This window comes from Cervus elaphus, chromosome 5 (genome assembly GCF_910594005.1).
Source record: "Cervus elaphus chromosome 5, mCerEla1.1, whole genome shotgun sequence".
NCBI classification, from domain to species: domain Eukaryota; kingdom Metazoa; phylum Chordata; class Mammalia; order Artiodactyla; family Cervidae; genus Cervus; species Cervus elaphus.
In genome coordinates, this window is record NC_057819.1 from 4709047 (window position 1) to 4728692 (window position 19646).

The 19646-nt window shown below is 46.0% G+C and overlaps 1 protein-coding gene across 1 annotated transcript in view; it reads right to left on the reverse strand.

Moving 5' to 3' along the window:
* Positions 1 to 19646, reverse strand: part of KREMEN1 (kringle containing transmembrane protein 1) — a 54309-nt gene that overhangs the window by 21390 nt on the left and 13273 nt on the right. Inside the window, exons 2-3 of the mRNA XM_043901444.1 lie at positions 14769 to 14931; positions 10918 to 11009 (exon numbers count right to left, since the gene is read on the reverse strand). Of these exons, the coding sequence (XP_043757379.1) occupies positions 10918 to 11009; positions 14769 to 14931 (255 nt within the window). The remainder of the gene's footprint in view (positions 1 to 10917; positions 11010 to 14768; positions 14932 to 19646) is intronic.

Sequence of the window (19646 nt, forward strand, 5' to 3'; positions counted from 1 at the left end):
AGGGCTGTCGCTGCCGCTGACTCTAACTGGAAAGTGTGGCTCCAAGTCTCGCCAGAGAAGACACGTCATTGTCGTCTTCAAAAGCATGACTGGTCAGCTGAGTGGATTTCCAGACCGTGTCCCACCCTGAGTTCTTCCCAGAAGCGGGGAGGGAAAGTCAATTTGTAAAAGGATATTTGTTCTCAAGTTCCTTTTTTACTTTCAAGACCACTTTAAAGTCCTGTGGCTTGGTCATGCATTTTTTTTCTCTTACCAAAGAGGCTTCCACATTTTCAACTTTTAAAAATCATCTATAAATATAAATGGACCCCTTGTTTACCACACTTGGTGCTTTAAAATGTGACAGTTAATTACCAACAACCTTTTCAGAGGTTCAGGGTTCTTGACAGAGGCAAAAGTTTTAGAGGTAGCTGAGGGAAGATGGTTCTCTCTTCAGATTAACCCAGGAACGACTGTCTTCTCACTGCCACAAGCAACTATTGGGAACCAACCACGTAGACTTGCTAAACAGTCTTTACAACTGGATATAACTATGGTCCCACTGTGATGGTGCAGCTCACACCTCCACAGGGCCTCCATGGCCAACAGCCCTTCTCTGAGAACCACTGTCTCGGAGGACCTGCTGTAGGCTGGGGGCAGGCCTATCAGCCCCATCCTTGGCCACTGCTGACCCCCACTGGGGTCACCAGACTCCCTCTCCCAGGAAGTTGGAACTAGGATTCTAGGCAGTGAACTGCAGCTACAGGACTTGTGGGGTTCAGTCAAGCCTGGATTAAGGCAACAAGCCACATTTGGGCCACATGACTGGAAAAGTGAACTGATTCTACTGGTCCACAAAGAGGAAGAAGAATGGACGCCATACTGAGAGAGAGGGAGACTGTGCGGCCCCACAGACAGATGGTAAGTGTGGGCACCTCCTTCCCAGGTTCTGGGACACAGGGATTGGATTCTGTGATATTCTCCCAGTGCCCTTCCAATAAATCTCTTGTGCTTAAGTTAGCTTGAGTAAGTTCTATTCCTTGCACACAATTCCTGACAAAGAAGAAAGTCTGCCCTTTATTGTAAAAGTTCAATCTGAATAAAAATCTTCAGCTGGTAATTTGTGTAGGAAGTCCTGATCTATCATTGTGTTGTCTACTGCCAAATCCAAGATCTGTTTAAGAAACCGGAAGCAAAGTTTCTCTCTTGCATTTAGAAAACTCTACCCTGGCTCTGGGAACACCTTTTACATTTTCTTACAAATAAAATCTGACTCTTCGGAAACTATGCAGCGACTGCTTGTCTTACTTTTTTATACTAAAAAATAAAGATTTTTATTAAGCGCTGTAAGTTGCATTCAATAGCCTTCAGATACACCACACCACAACCCATCTATAATCAATCAAACCCAACGGCAGTTCATTCTTACACAATCCATGAGTTAGGGCGAATCTTCCTTCAACTTACAGTCAGGTTCTACTCAGGTCTTGTGGGCAGGGACTGGGAAATTACATCTCATTTCTGATCACTAATGTGTGATGAAGCGCATCGGGAGAATTTTATGTAAACAAATTAATGATTCTGTTTTCAATGTACACTGGAAGTATTAACAAAACACCGAAACTAGTATATTTATGCTGGCTTCTACTAACTCCTCAATGGGAAAGAACAGGCAGTGAGTTTCCCGCTACAGAAGGCAGGGCAGGGTGGGGGGGGCCGGGTGGGTGAGGCTAATTATTTTAAATGTCATAATGTCATTCACTACCTTCTGCCTCCACACTGGTGCCTCAGGAGCTGAATTCTCTCTTTTGGAGGAGAGGGGAATAAGGAATTAAGTACACATGAAATGATGCCATTGACAGCCCTTCTATCAGATGACCAGTCATTTCAAAGACTTCCCTCAGAGCATCAACAGGTTAGGTGTGGATTATTCCATACTCTCAGCCCACGACCATGAGCACCCTCTATCCCTACAACTTCCATTAAAAACCCGCCAGCTGCCAGCTTGATCCAAGTCCTTCCATAACATGGCCCCACTCTAACTCTGCAAAATTTTTTTTTTTTTGGCCATGCTGTGCAACATGCAGGATCTCAGTTCTCTGACCAGGGATCCAAACCAAGCCCCATGCAAGTGAAAGCGTGGAGTCATAACCACTGGGCCTCAAGGGAAGTCCCTCTGCAACTTTATTTCTAAATATGAGTTCTCATTTTCAGTCACTCTGATTCTTCTACTCATGTCTCTGAGTCTCATAACGACACACCCAAATAGGTTAGTAAATAAGGCCTTGTCTTCCCCTATGAAATTTTACCTTTGGGGAAGGCAGGAAAAGTTCCTAAGGATCCTGACCCCCATTCGACCCTGATGTATCACAGAGACAGTTCTCCTCTGGCAGGAGTTCCTTCTTTGAAAGTTAATTTTTGGGGATAGAATGTTGTAGACCTTCTCCAAAGGAGGCTCTAATCATTTCCTCCCTCCCCATACATGTGTGCGACTCCCCACTTTCAACGTGGAACCAATTTCCTCTCCTCTTGAATCAGTACTGACCTTGTGACTTGCTTTGATTAATAGAATATGGTGGACTTCTGAGTTCACCCCCTAAGAGGACTGGCAGCTTCTCTTGGAAACCGGCCACCCTATAAGAGGTCTAAGTATGCCGCTGGAAAGAGAGGCTGCCCAGGTAGGGGCTGAGGCCATCCTGGACATCCCGTGGGTATCCCAGCCCCAGCAGAGGCCCAATGGCTGCAGACACCTGACTGAACCCAGATGAGAGCAGGAGGAAAGGAACACAGCCGAGCTGAAACTCGGCCAACCCACAGAGTGAGGAGGTACAACAAGCTGTTGTTGTTTTAAGCCACCAGGGCTTTGGGGTGGCCTGTGATGCAGTAACAGACAACCAAAACACCTTACTCAACAGAAGGTCAGTCCGAGTTGAGGAGCAACAGTATGGTACTGCTGTGTCTCTGGGAAGAAGAGCTCAGTCTGTTGACTCAAACTTTTTTTCTGGACACCACAAACATCCCAGGCATCCTCTATTCGTCCTGCTGTTTCATGCCGTATGTATCTCACTTGTCATCAAGTTCTGACTCCTTCCTAAATGCATCTTGGATGAAACTTTCCTGCATGATCTCGCTGCCACCACCACAGCCCAGGCCCTCATCCCTCCATTTAGAAATCTACGCCTATCCTCCCCTCCCCAAACATCCCTCCTCCACCCACCCTGTAACGACACTGGGCCCATCTTCCTGAATGAGGAGGGCTCTCCCTGTATGTGAGCCCCAATCTAATCAGCCCTGGCTTTCAAGGTTCCCACCCAGTTCCTCTCTGTCCACTCATTTCCTTGGGCAGCGTAACTACCACCAACACGCACAGCAGTCCCATGTCTTTCCTCCGCATCTCTGTCTGGCTGTTTGTTCCCTGACCTGCGGGGCCCTGACCCCTCCAGCCCCTCTGGCCTTTCTCGCTAATGATGCCTCCAGCTCCCCAACCCTCACTGAGCCCTCTCAACTTCAAAAACTCACAGCTCTCTACCACATAACTCAATCTTATTTATATAATTGGTGGCTGGTCTCCAATTGTCTCCTGTGTTTATAGCTCAGATTCCTAATTACATCATAAGATTGAGGGTGGGACTATTCCTTATGTTCATGTGTATTTTTTACTGGTGCTGGTATGAAGATTGTCAGTAAAACTGTCCTTACTGATCTGAATGATTTTCCCTTTTTAAGCTATTAATATGCTTTAGAACATTTTGGAAATGCAACGTATATTAACTGTCGCTGAGGAAAATGTCCACTTGGCTCAGAAAGTCTGAATTTTTAAATAAGAAATTAAATAATATCCACTGCCAAAAACAATGAGTAATCGAGATATGCCTGTCCTGAAACCATAAAGCTGCACTGTCAGAGGAATTCGGGGCCCCGGGTGTTCCCTGAGCACAGGGCCACACAGGCCCCAGGGGAACAGCCTCTGGACAAGCAGCTGAGGCACACTCCAGGGCCCTGAGGCCAGTCAGATAGCACAGGACCAGACAGCAATAAAACGAAGGTCAGGAAGAACCTGTTTAGGAACAGGATATCAGGAACATGCCAGTGGTAGTCCACGCCGTGGAGGTAGCACAGGCCACCACAGTCCCTGCCCGTACTTTTCTGCCTACCCTCTGCTAGGTCCCTGGACTCGGAGACATGTGTATTTTACTTATTTAATTTTCAAAATGACCCTGGAAGGTAGAGATGAGGAGACCAAGGCTAGGAGAGGAGAGTCATTTTGCCGTGAGCTATAAGCAAGTGATGATTCCAACCTAAGGTGGAGGACTTTGGAGGCCGAGTTCTTTCCACTGGATTGTGTTGTCTCTTCCTGGGAGAGATATGACAGTCACATCAGCAAGAATATTTGGTGAGCATCTATTTACAGCCTGCTTCCAGTCCCATCACTTGATGGCAAATAGATGGGGAAACAATGGAAACAGTGACAGACTTTATTTTGGGGGGCTCCAAAATCACTGTAGATGGTGACTGCAGCCATGAAATTAAAAGACACATGCTCCTTGGAAGAAAAGCTATGACCAATCTAGACAGCATATTAAAAAGCAGAGACATTACTTTGCCAACAAAGGTCTGCCTAGTCAAACCTATGGTTTTTCCAGTAATCATGTATGGATGTGAGAGTTGGACTAAAAGAAAGCTGAGCACCGAAGAACTGATGCTTTTGAACTGTGGTGTTACAGAAGACTCTTGAGAGTCCCTTAGACTGCAAAGAGATCAAATCAGTCAATCTTAAAGGAAATCGGTCCTGAATATTCATTGGAAGGACTGATACTTTGACCACCTGATGCGAAGAACTGACTCACTGGAAAAGACCCTGATGCTAGGAAAGATTGAAGGCAGGAGGAAAAGGCAACGACAGAGGATGAGATGGTTGGATGGCATCACCAACTTGATGGACATGAGTTTGAGTAAGCTCCAGGGATTGGTGTTATACAGGGAAGCCTGGTGTGCTGCAGTCCGTGGGGTCACAAAGAGTTGGACACAACTGAGCAGTTGACCTAAACTGTTACAGCCTACACTGTGTGAGGGGCTGTGGGAGACTGTTAAAACACACTGCTTGAGGGGGGAAAGCCCCCATAAACTCTATCAGCACTCTCCGTAAACAGACATACAGTCCAAGTTAAATGAGAGAGCCCACTGAGAAAATATAGGTTTCAGAGAAACCTCGGGTCCCCACCACCTTAAGGTCTGTCCCTCACAGGGATTCCAGAACCTGTGTCAGTATTTGAGCAGTTTAGTCCAGTTGGGAAAACAAACATAGAAAATAAATCATCAAAACAGGATTCTGACTGCTAATTCTGGTAATCGAAAAACGTTCATTTAGATAAAAAGGTTACGTAATTGTAGTTTCAAAGAGAGAAAAGGCGGAAAATGGGACTGCATAAAGTGCAGTGTTAATGTTCATTTCAGTGTCAATATTGCTTTGGCTATGGGCTAGAGTTTGAGGTTTCAGCATTTAGCTGTAAAAGCGTTAGTGACGTGCAGAGATGCGTCTTTTTCAAGGTGAAGTTCAGAGCAATGGGAACACAGCGTTGGGAGAGACCCTGAGGCTGGGACAAGGCCACTGATGTGTGGGTTCATGCCAAGGGTCCACCTGTGAGGAGCCCCTTCCCAGCTGAGAACAGCTGGGCCGGGAACACCCATGGAGACGGGCCCAACAGCGTCCAGAGCAGTTCTGCCTGCAGTGAGTGCTTCCTGGATACCATCACAGCCTGTTTACTCCTGGGGCTTGGGATTTCCCAAACTCAGAGGAGAAAAGAGAATGGCTTGGAGCTAACAGCTTGAACTGCAGACCCTCTGTCGCCGCTGAGTTAATCCTTTGGTTTCCCCAATGTCGAAAAGGCAATCCTAATAATTCAGCATACTATCAGAATTTCAAACTCAAATTCCCAAACAATCCCCAAAGAAAAATTCTCAAGAATGACCTCAACTATAGCCTGGTTCCATCCCAAGCCCCCCACTTTTAAGGAAATAAAGGAAATGGGGCTGTTCACAAGTCCTGGGAGGGAAAGGGCACTGGTTGGTCTTGCCATGAGAAGTCCTAGACTCAAATCCTATTTGGCTCAGAGGGTAATCCTCATCAAATCACTTAACCACTCCAGCTTCATTTTCTCATCTGACCAAGGAGGGCAGGAGGGAGGGAACATACCACCTGCTTCGCAGAATTGTTGAAAAGGTTAATAAGGTAATGTGAATATAAGTGCTTTACATATATGAGGTACTCAATAATAACTGAAAAAAGCTAAAACATAAAAAAATCAGTGCTGACATTAAAATGCACAAAGTGCTGACAGAAGCAAAACACGTTCTGTAGTTGAGAGCCTGCCTTGACCATCATTGCCAAAGTGCCCTTGGCTTTTTACTCAGAAGTCTCAAGTTTAAAAACTCTAGTGCTCACTTCGGTAGCACATACACTGAAATTGAACTTTAAAAACTCTTATTAGGGATCACAATTAGAAGCTTTCAAACCCTGCTCTTTTGGGTTGTATTTCTGTAAGGAAAAACAAATCTGTTTGAACAAAGTCAGGGTGTCATTTAATTAAAAGGAACCTAAGCCAGTGAGGTCACCGACCAAAGGTCCCAAGTGGCAGAGGTGCTGTTGCTGGCGTCCTCCTAGGGCAAGTCTGGGAGAATGATGCCACCAGGAGAGAACTTCTCCCGGATTAGGAGGGAGGAACAATGCCCCGAATCCCCGACACAGAGGCTGAGGAAGCAATGGAGAAGGGCTTCCTTCTGACTCTGGCACTCCCCCAGGCCTCATCACTGTCTTTCTGGGTCAGGTTTTGTACCCAGACCATGATCTGGCCCCGTCTAATTTTCTGCAGACCTTATTTCCTGACCTTTTTTCTTAAAACCGATGTCTTAGCAACACTGATGTGCATGAGAATTCCCGTGTGTGTGTGCGCACGCATGCAAACTTTTCCTTCCGCCCAACCCTAACCTGGCTGCTTAAAGTGTGGTCCTCCAGTGCCAGCATCCCAGGGGCCTGAAACACAGAATCCCAGGTCTGTCCCAGAGCTACTGAATGAGAACCTGCATGTTGATAAGCTCCCTGGTGACGGTAGGTACCGTAAAGTAGGAGAAGGCCCTACTTCTTCCAGAAGCCCTCTGGCAAAGCAGCCCTGCCACTCGCCTGTGCAGAGCGGACCCCCCTCTTCAGCGCTCCCGTCCTTCTGTTCATCTCACGTATGCAGAGCATCTCGCATATGCTCATCTGTTTACGTGCTGCCTTCAGTTCTAAACTAGGGGTTCCCCACGGGCTGCAGACCATGCCACCCCTGTGTCCCCTACTGTGTACAAGGCCTGGTATATGGTTAGAGCTTAAATAATGTTGTTTGCCACAGCTAATCACTTCTAAGGTCCTTGTGATGTTAAACTTTAATAACTAATTTTAAATAACTTAAATAACTAACAGTATTAAGCTTATTAAAAGTTTAATAACTAACCCAAATGCCTGTGAACTATATTTAAAAAGTACAGTTTAGGTGAGTCATGTTACACACTTGAATCTGGATACTTTGAATGTGTTTACACATTCAGTTTAAAATTTTTTAAATATTACAAACTTTTTCAGTATTACAAAAACTATATTTTGCAATTGAAACTTTCAAGCATACACAAAAAGTAGGAAAGAATATGAACCCTTACCCAGCATCAACAAATAGCCACTTTAGAAAAAACATTCTTATTTCTTCTGTTTCCCCCACCCCCTGTCCCACCCACTCACTCTTTAGGAGAATATATCTTCTTAAAACAAATCTTAAAACAAAAACTTAAAACAAATCTCAGATATAACGTAACTTCAGTGTGTATCTGTAATATAAAAGGGCTCTCCCTATAAGCATGCCATTACTCTACCTATTAAAGTTAACAGTGATTCCTTAATATAATCTAACATTGTCAGGATTCAAATTTCCCTAAATCGAAGGGGAATTTTAATAGTTGAGTGTGTAAAAATCAGGTAAAAATTTTATTGCAAACCAAAAATAGCTCTTGGAGCCGACACGATAAATTTCTCATGCCTGTGGCCTCAGGCTCTAATCAGGGATGTGAAGAAAATCATATTTGTCTTTAAATACCATTTGTAGGTTCTGCTTTCTCTCAACTAGACTACTCAGCTTCAAAAACTGTACAAAACTTTCATAAAGAATTTGTAGGTAAAAGAGAACAAAGCAAAAGCCATGCAGGGTATTATAGTGCCTGTCCCTCAAAAGCAATGAAATAAACAGGAATAGGACTGGTGAGGCTGACTATTTAACAAGAGACAGACACGCAAAGGCTGGACATTAAGCCAAATGATTTCCTGTTCAGTAGTCAACAGGACTTAAGAGATTCAGGAGGCAGGACAAATAGCGATGGTAAACTTGATGTTGGGATTTCCTTTTAAAAATCTGTATTTCTACTCTCTGTGATAAGAATGGGGTTTCTGAGAAACATATTGGCAGAAGCAGTTTGAAGAGCAAATCCAATTTCCTGGGGGTTGTTCTCCTTTTAACAGTAAGTTCTGATCCCCGCTCCATAGGTCAAGAGCGTAGTTCAGATCTCTCTTTGCTCCCTTTTGAATCAGACTTGGTCTCTGCCTGCCTACTCGTTTTAGCTCTTTGCGTAACAGAGATTCCGGTCTCCACACAATGGCCCACCATTCAACCACACTCGGCTTTGTCCCTAAACATTCATTCCCCCTGGCTCCTGCTGGGTCTGTTATATTCAGATATGAACTTTCCAGGAATCTGATCATGTCACACAGGCCTTTTCCTGTATGACAAGTTCAATGCTGATCATGAATAGCGGGCTTCACACAGAGGGTTGGTATTATTCATGAAAATTATGACTCCACATCCAGAAATAGGGCAAAACTGGCCTAAAATAGGCAGGCTGGATCTCAGTTGAGTCCATCAGGCAATTACCAAGGTCTCCTGCTGCAAACAGCTTAGGAGGTTTTCTCAACTCTGTTAATCTGACACATTAAAAGCACAATGTCCTCGCAGACTCAGGTCTGAAGCCCGGCTCGGGGGGGGGGACCCTGGCGCCCACAGGGTGAACAGAAGGGTTTTCCAAAGGACCAAAGCCACATGCTGCTCCCTCCTCCCACCACCCTAAACCAAGGGCTCCCAGTTCTCATTCCCAACCTCTGTGTGTCTTCCCACCTTGACCATTTCAAGGCCAGCTTTAGAAGCTCTGAGAGGGTTACAAAAGCGCCTTTAAGAAAAATGATATTTAGTCTTTCTTTTTTGGAACAGTGAGACACATCTGACAAATATTACAAATTAGAGGGGACCTAGGTGGTTTGTACTGTTTTGCTGGAATTCTCTACTCTGGAACTCAGTCTCAGTGACCACGTGAGTCTGCTCCCATTGGCCCAAATTATATTTTATAAATGAGAGTTGAGGATTATCTTTCCAAATAAAAGCACTCAGACTGAAACCCCCTCTTTGCTGTTTCTGAGAGAATGACATAGGCTGGTACTAAAAGACCATCATTGTGTAGAACAAATGGACCGAGGAAAATCTGCTTTCCTCTCCCCCTGCCCCTTCCTTCTTCACATAACTAGAGCCAAAAGAGATGTTTTTCATTTTAAAAATTTGATTAAGCATCCTGGGCAAAAGCCCATTCTTCTGGTCTTTACAGTTTTCTCAATTTGGGGGAGCTGAATCAAGGTATACCAGGCTGGAAGGACAGGGACGTGAGGGCCTAACTGCTGGGCAGTAGTGAGACGTGCGAAAGTTTAGCTCACGAAAAGTGAGCACTGGTCCCCCTGCAGCAGCAGAATTCAGACTGCTGAGGTGGGCATGGGGAGAGAGTCTTGGGTCCCACTTGGACCTCCATATCCCTTCCTGACCTGAGGAGTGGGAGAGAAGGCAGGGCAAAGGTAGATTTAAATCATGAGGGAAAAAAATCCGGGTAGGATTATTATGAAAGAGCAGTCCTTTCCTTCAACTCTAAGAACTGAGAAACTCTATTCCTCTGGCATATTTAAAAAGATATTATAAACACCGATTAATAAATGCCTTACGGTTACCATGTTTAGTTTTGATTTTTGTATGTTAAATCTTCCCACAACATTTTCAACCTTATTTTCAAGTATCGTTCTAAGATCCCCTGACATATCACATATGCCCTGAGGGTCAAGATACCTTTCTGCCTTTACATATTATAAACACTGAACAGGGAATGAAGGAATGAACAGATTAGAAGACAGATCTTGTACTAAAAGGCTGAAGAAAGTGGGTTTTCCAGTAGTAGAGAGTGACAAATTATGAGCTATCATAATATAATAGAACATCTTTATGCTAATGTGAGGAAAGGAGCTATCTATCACATTGGTTTTGAAGGTATCTAATTAGACATTTACTGAACACCAGCTTTCAGGGGACACAGCACATCAAATCTAAACAGTAAGTAGGGTCACAACTTAGTTTTACTGTCAATAAAAGACTCTTCGTTCATTCTTTAAAAAAAAAAAAAACTGGCCACACCCCATGGGATCTTCATTTCCCAATTAGGGATTGAACTCAGGCCCCAGCAGTGAGAGTGCTGAGTCCTAACCACTGTACTGCCAGGGAATTCCCTCATTTTTGAAAATTAATTCCCCAAAGTGCAAGGTACTGTTTCTTTTTCTGGACTGCTACCAAGCTGGTGCCATCTCTACCCATGAAAGAATCAGTGTGAGGAAAGCCAGTGGAAGGTGAAGTTCTAGGCTTATCCATGGAGGGAAGGGGTTCCTGAGAGAACCCGAGGGTCTCCTTCCTAAAAAGCCTCCATGAGAGAAGCGAACATCTTCAGCCCAGGGGGCTTCTCCTCCCCCCTGCCTGCACTGGCCCCCGCCCCCGCCGGGGCACTGGCCTCCACTCCGAAAGCCCAGTGCTTGGGGCCCAGGGGGTGTCACGGCCTTACTCTGGCAGGTGGGGATCTCGCAGTACTTCCAGTAGACGCCGTCCTCGTGCTCCGCCACGTAGCACCAGGGGCTCACGTCACCGTCTGGGTTTCTGGGGAGGGAAAAGGACACACCCGGTAACACTCCCTTTGTTTTAAGTCAACTGGCTCATTGCTTTTCAGTTTTACCAACCCCTACGCCCCACCAAAACCAAACCAAACAGACAAAAAATCTTCAGCTTCTGTGTTGTTTCTAATAATTCATGTGCATCTTAATGCCACCTCTCATGAAGAAGAAAAAAGTGGTGATGCTACAAGAACAATGCGATGCACTGCCGCGGAAACTCCGGAGCTTGAGGGTGGGGGTGGGGAGTAAGCAAAGGTGAAGGGTGTTTACAGGTCACTGCAGTGTGACCGGGACAACTGACCACTGAACAGATGATGCCAAACAGCCCTGGCACCCTAACTGTGAACACGGGATCCCATGACTGGGAGAGCTAGGTGCGCACAGAACTGTGGATAAGCACACAAACAGAGCAAATGGTCAGGATGGAGACTTGGTGGTTCAGAGTCAAAGGTCCTGAAGATACGCAAAACCCCCTTGACTTCACAATTTCTCTTTCAATGCTGCATTCTAGGGAAATCTTTACTTACAAAGACGTTCTCCACAGCATTTTCACAATGCAAAAAAGTTAGAAACAACAATTAAAATTTGGTTAAATAAATATGTCCATATAAGGGAAAGCTAGACAGCTGGTAAGAATGTGGTATAGAGAAACATTTATTAATATGGAAAGATATTCACAACGTCTTGTTAGGTTTTTCTTTTTTTTAAAGGCAGTTCTAAAACACGATGTATGACAACAATCCCATTTTTGAAAAGACGTATTTAGGGACGGATACACACCAGATCCTTGAAAGTATTCATCTCTAGATGATGGGACTGTAGGTATTAATAATTCTAATGTTTTTCCTTTCTGATTCTCTTTATTTTCTCATGTCTTCTAGAGTGAACACTGTGATTTTTAAACAATAAAATAAAACTCACATGCTCTAGACTCCACTGAAAAGTTTTCAACAGGATCAGGCCAGTCAACTCATGTGCGATAGAAATGGGTCCTATTTTCACATCAAAATACTAACTTCTCGGAAACTTCTAAAGAAAACTACACCAAAGAGTCTCAGTCAGAACATAGAGTCCTGTTATCCAGGTACCAACTTCTGACATGGCAGTAATAATCACAAAAGACTTATTTCACATTTCTAAACAAGTGGCTTGGAATAAATGCCTTTAAGGTCTTTTCAACTCTGAAATGCCGCAATAATGGGCAGTGCAGCTGAAACACAGCAAAAGATGGCAGGGGTTACTGGACACACAGAAAAGCCTTGCCTCTCTCCGTTGCTTTTCAAGCTCCCTTTATTTGGACTCAGAAGGCTGGAAACCTGACACTCCGGTTAGGCCGGAAATGGGCATAAAGACCCTGCGGCCTAAGCTTTTGGAGCAGCCCCTATCAAGGCCTGGGAGGGATCAGCCTATTGTGTGGCCCAGAAGATAAGCCACCCTGAAGCACAAAGGGTCCTTTTATTCTTTGTGCCCAAAGGCAGGTGCCAGCACCAACCCTGCTGTCCTGGCCTCTCTGTCCTCCCACCCCCAACCGAGATACGCAGAGCCCAGAGAAGCCCATTCCCATCACTCGCCATCTCTCAGACGTCGCGACTGGGATGGCATTGGAAACCTCACGTAAGACAAACATGGTGTCAGGTGTCAGCTGAGAAATCAAAGTTGGAGAACTTGTACAAAGCCCTTCTTTAGACAGTATTTCACTGTCATTTTCCTCCCTCTATTCAGGGTTTGGCTTTGATGTAGGATTTGATAAAGGCTTTCGAAAACAACTGTTTGTTATCAAAGTCAAAACCATTCTGAAAAGCATCAGAATAGGTTAAGAAAGAACAAGTAAATTCATTTTTGACTCCGCTTCCGTGCTGAAACAGGGGCTCTCTGATGTGATGATAATTGACAATTTCAGTGTCCCTTTTTTGAAGGATAAACTGTTAGGTCAGGTCTGGTACATTTCACCAAATCAAAGGAGAGGCCTGCAGCCAGCCAAGGCTCAGGAGGAAGGTGGTGCTCTTGGCGCTAGTGTTTTCTTAATGGATATTTACTGGTGCATGTGTGGGAGCCTAGTGGTGGAACTGGGTGCTAATCTATAAGAAAAAAAATTTTTTTCATGTAAATTAAACCTCATGGGAAATTTAAAATCAGATTTAAAAACAGGAGCATGTCTGAGAAGACTTGCTTGATAGAAGGCAGCAGAAAAATAGAATAAACCAACAGCCTAATACCAAGAGATAGTTTAGAACAAGAAGATAAAACAAAAAACAAACACTGGTTTCTCTTCCTAGTACTCTTCTTAACCCAAGCCAACTATTCCCAATAGAAAAACTAGGGGAAGGAAATAAGCCAGAAGTGGAGTGGGGTTCATTTCTTTTAAATACGAAAGAAAAAAGTAATGGTCATGTACACCTTTGAAAATAAAATGTAAAAGGATTATTTAATGAGCATGTGTAACATTAACGCTAAAATGCAAAAGATAGCAAAATGTGAAGTAGTATATAAACAGTTACCTCTGGGAAGAAGGCCTTGTTGGAGAGGATTTAGAAGGGAAGAGGTAAAATGGGGACTTTAAATTTAAACTATATATATATATATATATATATATATATATATATATATGGTGTTTGAGAAATTTTTTTAATAAACTTTTAATACTTCTATAACAAACAAAAAATAAAATGTAACATATAAAAAACAGCAATCAAATAGCAAACTAAAAAACAGTGCACTAGCGGCTATGAGGAATGGCCAGTGGTGTCCATTAGAACCGAGGTAAAGCAAAGAGATGAAGACAACGCGGACTATAGGCCTGAAGACTTCAAGATAAGCCCAAGGGTCCTAGATGTGGGCAAAGGTGCCTGGGGAGGCAGCAGGCAAACACTGGGGCCTGTGCAGTGTAGGTATAAATATGCTGTCTCAGCTGGGTCAACAGTGCCATGGTTGAGATCCCAACATTCTGCTAGAACTGGGGGCACAGTCTGTGGTTCAAAGAGTAGCTCACTGATTGTTTTTCCCTGCCGCAGTGGCTCAAGAGGCTGCCTCTGTACCTGTCCTAATAATAATTAAATTCAGCACATGGCTGAACCTTGAGTCATGTAACCAGGACCCTGGGTATAAATACCTATGACATGGCTATAACCAAAGGTGCTCTGGTCCCTACTGACCAGCGATTCTCAACCTGATTTAGATCACTGACAACTTTGAGAATCTGATCAAAGCCATAGATCATCTCCCCCAACAATCACAAGTACACACTTGAAGCACCATGGAGTTTAGCCCCTATGAGGTTCAGACAGCAGGTAAAAGAGCAAAGAAACACCTGAGTATACTGAAAGGAAAGAAGCAGCACAAATCTGCTGGCTACAGCTGCTCCCAGAGCAAGGCAGTCCTGGGCTGGCAGGAGGTGGGACAACATAGGACATCTTCTTTTGCTCAGAAGCAGAGGGAGGTTCGGGCCACAGACAGTGCTCTGCTTGCCCATGACATCCATGGCAGCTTAAGAAGCTGAGTCTTCTGGTGGCAGCGCCAACAAAGGAAACCCTCCCGAAGAGACACGGAAGTGATCAGACAGGAAAGCAGAGCTCTGAAAACCAGCATCGAAGAGCCCCAAGTTGAAAAGAGATTTTGTGTTTTTATGTGTGTTCAGGAGAAACATTTCTAAAATAGTAACAAGAAAGGCCTTCTGAGTTGGCCAAAGGGAAGACAAAGCTTTGCCTAGTTGTGAGCAAGGTGGGAAGAGGCCGGAGGAGGGTCTTACCTGCAGTAGTTATGCTCGCCCACGCCCCCCTCCCCGTTGGGGTACTTCAGAGTGTTGTAAGGATGCTGGAAAGTCTCGTTCCAGAACAGACATGGCTTCCCACCTTGCAGTGCCGTCCAGTTCTGCGTTCCCCTGTAATCTGCACCATTGGCTGTGAAACATTCTAGGAGAAAGAAAAGACAGAGCAAACTAAGTTTCTGGCAACATCTATAGCTTCCTCCTTCTGTGCTTGATGTCTTGTTTTGTTTGGATGGAGCTGGAAATGGGTAGCGTCTTGCTGGATCCGAGACACAGTGGGTTGAACATGGGTAGGGCTGGGTACCCTCCAAAGGCCAGGCCCCTCTTGGTGCTGCTTGTCTGCAGACACAAGGACATTTCCCCCGAAACTATACAGATCCCAGCTAGGATATAAACAGGGAGCTGAAATGTACTGAAGCCCATGAAGTGAACTGGGAAAGCCCCCAAACCTGGGAGCCATCCTTGAGGAACTCTGGGTGCTCAGAGGGGGTCACTGCGCCGCCAGCGTCTCTGCGTGGTAACTGGAACCAGGGCACCAGCTCTAACTGAGCTCTCCTCTATGGTCTGAAAGGCTGCACTGACACTTGGATTTAATAAGACCATTGGATACAGCAACGCTTTGGAATCCCAATCACACGGGTCTGGGAATGACTCACATTCCCTGGTAATGAAGAACAGTCCTCCCCACGCTGCTTGAGACGGAGGTGCCACAAAACAGACAGTCAACAGGAGGGAGTGGGCGCTGAGCTGGCATTTTCTTTCACCTCCTTCTGAAATTCCTTCCTACAGGACACGTTCAACATGGTCTGAGGTCCCTTTAATAAGAAGACAAATCCTTGCAGGTGCAACAATTGTGCTTCTCAAATCTGCCTTTCAGACTTCGTGGGGGGAGGGGGGCGGGGGTGGATGGGAACCTCGGCTGAGAGGATTTCCCCCCACATATTGCATGCATTACATTCGCAGAGGTTCACGAGAAAGGCACGGTACAAGAGCGATTTCCGAAAATTAGCTTAGTTGAAACTGACAGATAGAAGCACTTCAAACACTCCTTTAAGACGTATCCCTAGGAACCTGACAATCTGGGGGCGGTACACTAACATTCTTGGCTCTGTTCCTTTCCCTCCTGGCATGTGCTGACCCACGACTTCTGGCATGAAGGACTCACACCTCCGGCTCCCAGTGTGGGGCGTGCTCCTCCTCCGGCCTCAGCATGTGTGCAACAGGGCGTCTATACTCTGAAATGTATCTGAAAGCTACCCTCAGATCATCTCTCTTCCTGTACCCGCTTCCTCGCCCGATCGGGGCCCTGTGTTTTGCCCAGAATGGCATGGTTTTATGGACAGCCAAAATAACTGGGAACCCCAGGCTGCATAGGACACCCTCGCACTTCACCTACACGTTGTGAGAAGGGTGACTCGTCATGTTCTGAGTCAACCGAACCCTCTACCAAGAGTGCACGAATTTAAAAAGTTCAAAGGTAACTGAAGGAGGCAGCTCAGTATAGCAGAAAATCCACTGGTCCCAGACCTGATGCCAAACAGCTGTGCAACCTTGGACAAATCACCACCATCCACATCACCGCTGACGTTTACATGGGGTTCTACTGAGTGCCAGGCTCTGCGCTAAGTGCTTTACATCAGCTCCTCACCAGCCCAGCCTGGAGGCCTCAACACTCCCATTTTACAGATGAGGCGACTGAGGCACGCAATCACACTCTATGCTGCCTCTGACAGAACCCCTTGGCATCATCCTAGCTTTCCCACGCTCTCCCTCACCCTGTTTCCTCTCATAGGCGAGTCCTGTTGACTTCTGTCAAATGAGTTCCCTGAAACTACCCTCTCCTCTCCGTCTCGGGTGCCTCCACCTTTGTCCCGTTTGCCATGGGAGGACAATATGGTCCGATTCGGATCCCACGGCATCCACTGTTGTGCTCCCAACAACCCATTCCCCACACAGGGCTCAAAACTCCCAGAGAGACGTGAGCAGTGGGAACAAAACCCAGAGCCTTCATCCCTGCCTGCGAAGCCCGTGAGACGCGGCCCCAGGCCCTCTCTTCACCGGCCGAGCTCTCCCCTGATCCTGTGCTGTGCGCCAGCCACATTCTTCTGCTTTTAACTCTATAAACACACCACGCTATTTCCTGCCCGAAAAGTCCTCCCCTAGTACTTCCCATCACAGACTAAACATCATCTCCTCGGAAACCCTTCCCCACCGTCTCCACTCCTGTTTTTCTGCCCTTCATTTGTTTCCTTCGTAGCACTTATCATCACTAGGAATATATATGATCTGCTGGGGAGAGAGACAGACTGTGTGTGTGCATGTGTGCGTGCGCGCGTGTGAGCTCAACACACCAGAGCCCTACCCAGTCTCAGGGTTAGAGCAGGACCTGGGAACCTATATTCCTAAAAATCTGCCCTGGTGATGATTCTAAGATCATGCCAATCTCTGCCAGTTACTAGAATCTTAATTTCCATGTGTTAATACATATTTTCCCCTATCGAAAGTGACTGAGGAGGGGCTTGGGAGCCAGAAATGCGGGCCGACCAACAGAAAGCCTTAGCAGTACACAGCAATCTGCAGGGAGTGGGTCAGTGTTCCCTGATGACTTAATCTGAAGAAGAACGCGGTGGCCATCCATACAAGGGCCAGCCCTCTGGAACGGGATGAGGTGGCATCTCAGAGATGGGATGGGTATGAGCAAGCCTGTTGGCTTTAGTCTGCTTCTCCCAGGCCCAGTCTTGTTCTTAATTACACTAGGGAAACTGAGGCAGTATTACCAGATTTGACAATTATTTTTTGAGCAGACTTGCCCAGTGCATGTCAATTGTGGGGAGGGTGGGGACAAGAAAAACAAAAGTGAACATTCTGGATTACAATTATGTGTGCATCTTGACTTCACCAGAATACCAGGGTGGGTACTAGGTAATGGGGACCCTGCCCACCCTGTTCCCTACAGCTGGGAAACTGACCTGAGCCTTGGCTAGACAAGAAAGGAGAGGCTTAAACCAGTAATAAATAAATTATCACATGGCTGGTTGTAATATTTACGCATTCAGTGAAAGAGAACGAGCAAAGGCGATAAATCTAATGTCCAGGATACTATTCATTAATTCATTCAACAAATATTTATTCAACACTTACTATGTGTCTGGCACTGTTCACAGCACTGGGACCGTGTGGTGAACACTCTGCATTCACATGCTAACAGGGCTTCACGCTCATAACACACCAATCAAAGTCAACGCTAGTCAGTGCTATGTGTAACAAGAGAAAATGGAGTAAGGGGATGGAGGTGGAACAGTGGCGGTTCTCTTTTAGGAAGGACCTGGAAAGGCAATGTTTGTGCAAAGATGTGGACAAGAGGACACAAACAGTAAATGACACAAGAGCTTTCTGGGTAGAGGGCACGGCAGGCACAAACCCGGAAAACTGCATAGACTCTTCAGGAGAGTGCCAGGCCACTCCTCTGACCCAGCCAGAGTAGGGCGAGTGTGCCGGGAAGGGTGGGTGGGACATGAAGAGGAGGAGGGGCCAGGCAAGACCAGGACATGTAAGGTCTTGAAGGTCATATAAATTAGATTTTGGCTTTTGTTCTAAGAGTGAGAGGAAGTCATTGGAGGGCTTTGAGCAGAGAAGTGACGTGATCAGATTTATCCTTTAGCAGAACTGCAGCTGCCAGGCGGAAAAAGAGCTGTGGAGAGTGTGCCAAGCACGTGGCAAGGGGACCCTAGGTGGCTGCTGAAGACGATGGCTGGAAAGAAGGGTGGCCTTGGCCATGCTGGCAACTGAAGGGTGGGAAGAAATGGCTGGACTCTGGATGTATTTTGAAGGTAGAACCAAAGTATTTGCTGGGAGGCGGGGGTTTGATGAATACAGGGTCCCAGAGAAAGAGCAGTTGGCGACAACACCGAGGAGGTAGGCCTGGGCACCTGGGTGAATGGTGCTGCCATGTACTACGATGGGGCAGAGCCAAGAGGCACAGTATCTTGTGTGTGGAATCAACGCTTTGGTTTTGGACAGGAAAACTGGATGGAGATAAGAGAGTAAGCAGATGGCTAGATGAGCCCAGGGTTGAGGAAAGAAGCCAAGGCCAGATCCAGAAGTGTGGAGGTAACGGTGCCTGTGTGGAGAGAGAGGACATCTAGGCCGCGCCCTGGGGCCCAGCTGCATTTCAGGCCTGGAAGAAGGGCCCAGCCGTGACGGCTGACAGCGCGCAGTCTGGGAGGTGGGATCTTTAAGGGAGAAGGGGTTTTGAGAAGGAAGGGATCATAAGCTGTGAAAAGCACTGCTTTATTTCCTGCCTGTCCTCTCTAGCTGGAGCCCACTCCATTTATCTCTGTTGGACCTTTCCTCTCTATCAGAGAACCCCAAGTCTTTTGTTTTGGGGGACTGAAGGAAAACAGCCCTTAAGTTAGACACAAGCCTGAAGCACTCGGGATTAATTCAGCCTTTCTAAGCTGGCAATGCCTTATCTTTTTCTCCATCACCAAAATCCTTCAAAGTATGGCTTGTGGCATTTATTTTTTAAAAACTGGAGATGCACTTGTGGTCAGAGGAGGATGCTGATGGGCGCGGGCCTGCCCTGCTCCGGCTCTGACCTGCCGGCTGCACCACCGTCACAGCACATCCCTCCACATCTCAAGTTTATCCCTGAAATGAGGGCGGTCAGTGAGATCAGGAGTCCTAATCCTTTTACATACACAAAGACCTCTCGGAGAACAGGCTGAAAGACAGGGATCTGATGCCCCAGACAACCATCACACACACATCAGTTTACAGTTTCAGAAGTGCTCATGAAGCCCCTGAAGCCCTTCTATGCAGCCCTGACTGCCTGTACAAGTGATATACCTACAGAATAGA